This window comes from Vidua macroura, chromosome 12, assembly GCF_024509145.1.
Source record: "Vidua macroura isolate BioBank_ID:100142 chromosome 12, ASM2450914v1, whole genome shotgun sequence".
NCBI lineage: Eukaryota > Metazoa > Chordata > Aves > Passeriformes > Viduidae > Vidua > Vidua macroura.
The window spans coordinates 11882846-11892059 of record NC_071582.1 but is presented as its reverse complement, the minus strand read 5'-3'; the positions used below and the strand labels follow the sequence as shown (position 1 = coordinate 11892059).

At 42.1% G+C, this 9214-nt stretch overlaps 1 protein-coding gene and 1 long non-coding RNA gene across 3 annotated transcripts in view; one reads left to right on the top strand and one right to left on the bottom strand.

Moving 5' to 3' along the window:
• Window positions 1-3368: 3368 nt before the first annotated feature.
• Window positions 3369-5026, bottom strand: LOC128813574 (uncharacterized). The gene is made up of 2 exons (XR_008439088.1): window positions 4943-5026; window positions 3369-4113 (listed from the first exon to the last, which is right to left on the bottom strand). It is a non-coding gene; the product is annotated as an uncharacterized LOC128813574 (long non-coding RNA).
• Window positions 5027-5616: 590 nt separating this feature from the next.
• SECISBP2L (SECIS binding protein 2 like) overlaps window positions 5617-9214 on the top strand; it is a 28088-nt gene continuing 24490 nt past the window's right edge. Inside the window, exon 1 of one of the 2 annotated variants that reach the window (XM_053988800.1) lies at window positions 5617-5751. In XM_053988800.1, the coding sequence (XP_053844775.1) occupies window positions 5734-5751 (18 nt within the window). In that variant the 5' untranslated portion in view covers window positions 5617-5733. The remainder of the gene's footprint in view (window positions 5752-9214) is intronic. The other variant, XM_053988801.1, reaches the window with a different exon arrangement.

The window sequence follows — 9214 nt, the reverse complement described above, 5'->3', positions numbered from 1 at the left end:
CAGCTATTCATTTGAGTAGGTTTCCTTTCTATGCTGTTTCCTGCCACCCTTGCTATGGGAAGGAACAACTCCTCTATTCTAAAGGAGGGGGGAAAAGAGAACTGTCCATAAACTTAAAATCACTGAAAATAAAAGTCTTCTTGACTTTGTCTGTTGTACCTGATGTAACCTTTTCCATCCCAGCTATGTCTGCTGGGGAGGCATTTTGGTATTTTTTGATTTTTTTCAAGAAGGAAATGGGAATACTGCAGTAAATCTTGTCATGGCCATCTACTTCCATTGTTTTATCTTTTTGTTCTGAAGGATTAATTGTTTTAGGACTAGTCCAAGTAGTGAAGGACTGTCAGTCTGAACAGTAAGAGCTAGCAATGTTTTTTAGACAGAAAAAGGGTCAGTCTACCTCTAAGAAATGGTTGTGTGTTTTGGCATAGTTCAGGTCTTACTCATGTGTACAGTGCCTTAGCATCTATGCTCTAGACACATAAGGAAGACTTATATAATCCCTAAGGGATTCTACCCCTTTTCTGAGTTCTCACAATTCTTAACCTGGAAGATGAAGATTTTCTCTGGGGAAATACTGAGGAGCTCTGTTATCATCCAACTGCAGCAGAAATCACCAACAGTTGCTATAGCCCACCTATAGTCCCTGGTAGATCTGGTTCTGATGTCATTTCTGTCTCCTCAGGAAAAGTGAGCAAGCACTTGAAGGAAGAGGGTGAATGATTTTTTTTTCCCAAGAAACACCATTGCACCGCAGGTTGTTTGAGACATCGTAAGCAGCCTCGCTGCGTTCTCAGTCTCAAGTCCAATCATTAAATTTCTGCAATTGTTGTTAATTGTCAGACCCACACTTGTCACAACTTCTCGGGTGATTTTATATACCCCTTGTTGCTGCTGGTACAAGATAAACTGGCATTCTAGCTAGTTAACATAACACTGTTTGCAAAAGAACATTTTAATGTTCTTTTAATGTTCTTTTAGTGATTAAGCTGTGTATATATAAACCCTTCTTTTGAGTTGCTGGCAGCTTATGCATTAAATCTGAACAACAGGCAAATCTGGGAGGATGTGGGTGCTATGTCTGCATTTTAGATTTTTACTATTATTTTTAGTCAAACATACTTTAAAGGAATGTATTCTTTGTGCGTCTCAAAGTCCTATTCTAACGGATTGGATCTGAAACCAATTTATTTTCCTTTTAAATAGGCCTGAAAATACATTGAACAACAACAAACCCCAGAAAAATGGCAAGGCAGCTGAAATGCACCAAGCAGAATAATATAATGAAGTTATTTGAATTTTAGTCTGTAAATAAACTGATTTCATAATTACTCAGGAGTTGTCAGCTGTAAAACATTATGTCTGTAATTGAAGATTGTATTTTCATATTTTTTTCTTTGAGAAGTAGTGAATTGAGTAGGAACTGTGTATGTATGGAGTAGAGTAAAATGACATCACTTGGGACAGTACCCCTTGCTTGCTTTCTGAAAAATACAGCCTAAGTACAGAACTAAATTTCTTTATATAAATGGTAATATGGAATTTAAATATAAAAGTGTAGCTGTTACTTTATTATCTTCAAAGTGCTAAAAATGTATTTTAGGACCAGGTTAGTGAACTAGGTAAACTACATTACAAGCTAGTCAACTAAATGTTAATTAAGATATTAAGAAAGGATTATCACCATCTTAAATACCTCTGTGTGGTAAGGTAGATTGCAAACTATCTGTGATAGAATAATTGCATATGTAGTGCTAAATTTTAGATGTAATACGAGTGAGCAAGAGTAAGGGCTAATCCTTTCCTGGCCGTGTTAGGAAGAGTTGCATGGCAGCTCTGTCCTGGCTGGCTCTGCTGCCTCTCTCTGCAGCTGCTCTCGGTGGGAGTGCTGGGCTCACTCGCCTGCTGCCAGGCAGTAATCGCTATTGGAATCGTGATTCTCAGGTTCCTGGAGTAGTTCCCAGCTCACCTTCCCACTTTGGTTCCAGTTCTGTTCCCTGCTGTGGCTGCCTGTGCAGGACACCACACGTCCCCTCGCCAGATACGCTTTTATTTGCCAAGATACACTTCGCTTTGTGTACTTGTCTTTTTCAGTAATTATGCTGAAGATTTTACTCCCAGGCCAGTAAAACTGTCATTTTGGAGTCTGCTTTTTTTCCTGCTGCCTTTTCCACTTGCTCACCACGGCAGCCTCCAGCCCCACTAGTGCTGCTGCAGTCCCTGCTCAGGTGGTGCTGCTGCCATGGAGCTCGGTCTGAGCCTGCCTGGACATCAGGTGGAGGATGTTACTGAGCAACCCTTATTTCATGCTTCCATGCCAGTGCCATTAAGCCTATACAAATGTTCAAGCTTTCCATATAAGCTGCCTTGACTTCAGTGAGACAGGTGTAATCACATCCTTGTGTTCCACAGGACTTTGTACCCACTAGATGTAAACAGAGCCCATATAAGTAAGGTGTGAGTAGCCACAGATGTGCTGTTAGGTTTGCTTGTAATTCTATGATTTGAATTCTGAATACAGTCATTCCCAAGTGCCTTTCCATATTGCTGAGATATTTTGGTTTAGTCTCCCATTTTTTATTTTTGTGTTGACCTAGATTTTCTTCTTAATTTGATTTGTTTCCTCCATTGTGTTCAGGAAGGATATCTCCACTACCCAGTAGATGCAGCAATAAAGTCAAAAACTTACTAGCAAAATTGCAGTCGGCACCTGCTGGGTTCAACCATCATTTTTGCTTGGAACTATTCACTTACTCTGTCTTGCAGCAAAGAAGTAGCAATAATTGTTTACAAACTGCCAGGTTTGAGAACTGGACCCTTATGATTGAGTATGAAAAATCAGCTACGAAGGATGTTAAAATTCAACCATGTGCAGCCACCAAGTGTTTTAAAATTCAACAGGGTTTGTAGAATTTTTTGATGGCTTCCTTAAGAACTGTGACATCACTGAATTCTCTTACACAACACTCGATCAAGATGATGTTGTAACCAGATACCCTGGCGTATTTGTGATAGCTGTGGATAGAGGATCTAACATAACTGGTTCTGAGTGCTTTGGTTTGTTTTTCTTTTTGGTGATAACACAGTTAAATTTTATGGGAGACTTGAGTTTTTTTCACGTGAGTGGCCACTCAGGTCACCCAACATGACTTTCTGTATTATGTATATTGTATAGATTCATGTAGATCTGATGTCTATTTAATCACTGCCCAGTTTAGATCTTAGACATTCCTGTTATTTGAGTGTGCATAACAGCCCTTTCAAGTGTGACCTTTCTGTTGGTATGTATCTTGGGAACAAAAGAAGAATTTCATAACGGACAGCCTTGCCATAATGAGTCATTATTTTTTAAAAACACAGTAACTATCTTAAACAAATGTCATAATATATATTCCATGGTCAGCATCAATTTGAACAAATCAAGCTGCATTCCACACTGAAACACTGGTGTGCTAATACAAGAAGACGATTGTTCCAGTTGTTTCAGTGGGATTTTTTCACTGTTTTCTGTCCAGTCAGGCAAGTTCTCCCACATTACTTGGAGATGAAAAGTGATTAAGTTTGAAGTAAATCTACCAAATTTCACACAAATAAGCAAAACACATTCAACTACTGGGAATGAAATACATTTTTCTCAGTAGAGATTTGTTAAGTGAGATGAAGTTTAGGTAGCTTATGTTTCATAATTATTTATCTGTAGATTTCCATCTCATATTTAAGTTCACCAATTACTGATGAAATGCTGTTCCATTGCATCAGCTGAAAGCTCTGTGTACAACCAGCTTAAGACCCAGTTTTACTTTCGTGACTTCTTGTGTTGAAATAACAAATCTCATTGTGTAAAAGCCCCTGGGAACATAACCTCATAACCTCAAATTAGTCTGTCTTACCACCTTGAAATGGCTTCCCAGCATTATAAACACGTATGTGAGTTCTGCTGACCATTTAATCTTGTCAAGAGAAGTTCTGGGTTACAGAAGTGCATATAAAGCATACAACTGCTGCAGCTTTTCCCGTTCAGATGAGGTTTCTGTATCAGTTAGGACACTGCAGCAGCTCTCCTGTTCTCTTCACTGGTAGTAAAACACTGTCCTCACTGAAGTTAGTAGAAACCTGAAAGTTCAGTTTAATTGGGATTACAACCTGGCCCATTCCCTTTCCCATATGCTCAATGGGACCTATGATTTTGTGTACTTTAATCTCATGAAAACTTAAATCACAGAACATATGTAATGTTGCAGACATCTAGGCAAAAGTTACACTTAGACGGTGATCCTGCTGATGTGGATGGAATAGCACAGAAGGCAGTGACAGTCTGCACAATTCTGTTTGTCTCGTCTGTTCACAAGGTGAGATCTTGCTGTGCAATGCAATAGCCCTCTTCATAATCCCATGTGTTACATATGAAGTTTTAATGGTGAAGAGCAACTCCAAAGAAAGTACAAATAGATTATGTTGGTTTATCCAATAAATAAAACTTTTATAACATAGGAAAATTTGTTATGTGGTATCATAAATCTGGAAAGATTAATTATAAAACGAAGGTTCAATCTAGGAAGCTATAGCAAGATTGGTCTGTCAAGACATTCTTGATAGCTTCTACTGCTGTCAAATTTGGATACTTTCAGGCTTTCTTACTTGTTTCTTTAAAAAGCAAGCCATTTATTCCTCAAAATAACCTCTATCAAGCAGGAACCTGAGTCATGCATTAATATGTAATACTTTTATAATGTATTTCACCTGGAAGCGCTCAAGAGTCTGATCTGGGATATCCTTTGTATTTTTCTTTCACAAAGGTACTTAGTCTAGTTCTGCTTTTTTTCCCCCCTTGCCATGAATCAACCAAGTTGTAAATAAATCATGCCTTATTTCCATTAAACCCAAGGCAGCAGACCTATTAGCGTAATGAAATGCGGGGACATCCCCTGCAGAACACACGTACGGGATCATGTGTTGTTGTGCAGCACCGGCTCCTACATGCATTTCCCATTCTCCTGGCTCGAGGTGAACGTGATCTCACGGGTTTCGCTGGCGTTACTCCTAATTCACCACTTTACAGCAGGGCAGCAAAATAAAGGAACGTCACACAAGCTGTGCCCAACCTCGCGTCTCAGGATCTCCCCGCTTTGCTGCCGCCCCAGTCCCTGCACACACGGGACCCGCCCCACAGCCCAGCCCTGCACTCCAGACGCTGGTGCGACATTTTTAGAGTTCTGCCTCTAAATAAATCACAGGGGTTTTAGTTTTTTTTTTTTTTTTTCCCTCGGTGTTCCAGATAATTTCAAGGACACCGTCGGCCTGAGCCTCCCCCGGCGCCGCCCGCGAGCAGACGGGCCCGCAGCGCACCTGCCGCTCTGGCTCGCCGCAGGCGAAACGACCCGGGCGGGGGGAACAACGCTCCCCGCGCTTATTCCCGCGGGTTTCCGCAACGTTTGTGTCACGGCCTCGCTTGTTTTCGGGCGGACGGAACGCGGCAGGGGAACGCCCGCCGTGGCGGGGAGCGAAGGCGTTCCCAGCCTGAGCCCGCCCGGCTTCCGTCTCAGCTGGTCCCTCCCCGCCGCCCGTCCCGCCCCGGCCGTGGCGTAGCCGGTCCCGGTTCCCGTGATAACCGCGAGCGGGGCCGGCGCCGCTCCGGGCGTGTGCGGAGCGCGGCGGGGGAAGCAGCGCCATGGGGGAGGCGGCACGGGCCCTCCGCCGCCCTCATTAGAGCCGCCGCTTGGCGCAGCTGGAGCCATGGACAAAGCGGACAAGGTACGAAGGGAGCTCGAGCAGCCGCGGCGGGAGGGGCGGCGGTGAGGCCGGGGAGCGGAGCGGAGCGGGCCCGGCCCGGCCGTGTCAGCCCCGGCAGGGCCGTCGGCAGCGGCCGAGCGGCGGGCAGCGCAGCGCTGGGCGGGGCGCGGCTCGCGGCCTGCGGGGCGGGGGGAGCCGGGACCGGCCGTGAGGGGCACCGGGACCGGCCGTGAGGAGCCGCCGCCCCGCCCCGGCGGAGAGCGGCCCTCGGGAGGTGCAGCAAGGGCGTTCTCCGGGCTGGAAGCGGGAGCTCGGTGTGTGTCCGCCGCCGCCGTCCCCTCCCCGGGCGGGAGGCGTCAGGCCGCGCCCGGCCCGGCTGTCCGGGGGAGCCGGGAACCCGGGAGCGGCTCCCCTGGGAATTCCAAGGGAATTCAAAACTCGGGTCTATTCTTTGCTCCCCTGTTCCTTCAGGCTTTGTTTCGAGCTTAGGGAAGTATTGCAGTTAGTGACATTTAGTTTAAGCCTGCCTGGTCTTTAGTAGAGACTTGGTTTCTTGAGAAAGAAACAGGTTTCTTTGAGGACTTAGCAACACAATCGAGGTGTCACTCTTGTTGAAATCCTGTAAATGTCACGGTTGGGTTGAAGTTTTAAGTGATAGGACACAGCTGATGGTCTCCTCATAGCTGAGTGGGTGTAGCTCACCAATTCTACAGGTTGCTATATTTTTTTCTTCCATATTAAACTTGGCTTTGTGAGGTAATCAGTTTGCATTATTCTTATGAGCTATTATTTGTGTAGGTATGAAGAAACAGAAGCAAGGACTTAAGAATTTATATGATTTGTTACATATGTGCAATAAAACATTTCATCATCAGGAGGTAGTTCTAAAAGATGCATCTGACATGAATGATGTCATCTGTTAGAGCCTGATACTACTTCTAAGCTTCTGTTTCAGCAGAATGTGTTGAAAATCGGTGATTTGCAGCTCTTTGTTTCCTACTTTTCAGCTTTGGTGTCTCCACGGATTCTAATAGTAGGGTTAAGGAATAAAATAACACAGGTTCCTGTAGCAAAGTAGATAATGACTAATAATGTACTCTGTTACTGCTTTTCATTCTGTACATATATCTAAGGAAGTTTGTGAACAGTGTGTCTTATTACTGTGTGACTCCCACTATGGCTTTCTTCCTGGGCTTTCTGGTGTGATAATGATTTTAATTTTTTTTTATGCTTTTTATTTGCTTTCATGGAGAAAACCTGATCTTATTCTGTAAAATTTACATTAGTCCAATCTGTGGTACTTTTTGCTTTAAAATCTTGGATTTTGGTATGGTGGGGTTTTTTTCCCCCCCCCTTTGTTGCATTTGCAATTAGTACTGCAGTACACTTGTGAAATATTTATTCCTCGTTGCTTGAGCTCTTCAGTACTGGAGGTTCACACACGTGTCCTTATCAAACCACTTTCTTTTCATCTGTCAAATACTTAATGAAAACAGAGAGCTGTTATGTTATTTACAGTATAAAGTGTTGACTCTGGGTGATTGTCTTAACTAAGTGCAGTATTTTAACTTGAAGGTGTAGTTAAGCTCTGAAGCAGGAATCATCTTGTTTATTATGTTTGCTGCGTATCAGGTCCTGTTGGTTCCTTATCCCCTAGTAAGTCTTCTAGGCAGACAAATAATTAATACCTGATGAGTTTCTAAAATGATTCAACAATCCTGTTGCTTTTGTCTACTCATTATACAGTAGCATCTTGATTAGGAGACTCCTAGATGCTTTGGATTTGAAGCTTTTGTGCTGTAAGAATTGAATGCAATCATTTGTTACCAGTGTAAGTGTTTGGTAAGGTTGCATCAGTTTTGGGAGCAATTTTTTCTTTATTTGGGCTCCTTTCTGTGCCTGTACTGCATGGCATCTGATAAATGAGTATTAAAGCCTACAAATGTGTGTTAGCAGTACTCGTTCTCTCCTTCCTTTCCTGCAGAATGCTCTCTCAGGCACAGTGTAGTAACTGTATGTGCTTATAGGAGTAACTACTGTGAAATTGGAGTATGGACAGCTAGGACTATTATGCTGTGTTAGCGTGGTTATTTCAAGAGTAAAGGGAGATCACAAATGCTTCTGTTGGGTAAACAGAGTTTTGTGGCGTTGGTTTAGTGAATCAGTATGAGATTTCTTGTTGCAAGATCATTTGGACACCTAATTGATAAAAAAGATGTTGATTTTGGATTGCCTTAAAGGTTTCTGTTACCTAACTTCTGATATTACTTGTTATAATATGCTCAGTGATATTTTGGCAGCTGACATAGATGAAAACGGAGTAAAGCTGCTTAAACACAATTATTTTATGATAGGAATAGTTGTCATTTTTGTAGTGGGTGTGTAAGTTTACTTCTGTCTACACTAGGAATAAAATTTTTCCCATTAAAAAGTGTATGGGTGTCAGCAGTTATTTTCCTACAAGAGAGAAAACTCAGCAGATGATGTTCTTTCTGTTTAAGCAGAATATGGCAGAAAACTAAAGAGAAACAACTTCCCCTTTCAAAGGTACTGCTGTGCTTTGATTTTTCTCAGTCTTACACTTTTGCTCTGTGATTAAGACAGTTGGTTCCTTTAGTACAGTTGAGAAATCAGGTGAAGTTGCAAAATCAGTGACCTGTGTTTTGTTTTAGTATTGCTTAAAGACAGCCTGTTCTGCTTACCTCTGCTATTCGTGACCACTCAACAAGTGGCTTGATAACATGATTGTCATAGAAGTGGATCTAGATCAATGTTTTGTGCTCTTTTATCCTGCCCAGTTTCCTTCAATGTTTCTTACCCATGGCAGATTTTTCAGCTGAGGAAAATATCTGGTTTCCTGTACATTGCTTTCTTTTGAATCTTGAGAGTGCAGAACAGTTTTGGATTTTTTGCGTTTTGTGTTGTCTTACTTTAGAATATGTTCTTTGGTGAATTTAAATGTTATTGACGTGATTCCATTAATATCTTAACTGTTTGAGCACAAAATTATTTATCGTTGACTAGTTTGTGGAGATCAGGAAACTGATTTGCATAAATAGGTTGGATTAATCCTTTTAGTACACTGTCTACAAAGCACTCAAATATTACTACTTCATTTGGATAGCATGAGTTTAGAAGTTTGTACTGTTAAATGCTGTAAAGTAGGTAAGTGAAGAGGATCCTTTTGGTAGCTTTTTTTTGTCTTTGGACAAGCTTTGTATGAGTATTAAATTTTAGTTTCCCCCCCTTTTTTTTTTTTTTTTTTCTTAGAATATTCTGGCTTTGAGTTTAAACATGCCAGCTTGTCATGTTGTGCCACTTGCTTGTTCTGTATATATAGGTAAAAATGTTTAGCTTTGTTATGTTCTGAACATGATACTTAATCCTGTGAAAGGGAAGCGAATTATGCACAATTCCCTTTCTATGAGCTGAGGGAAAAGGGAAAGAGTCACTTCACAGTGTATTTGCTTTAAGTGCTGTGTTG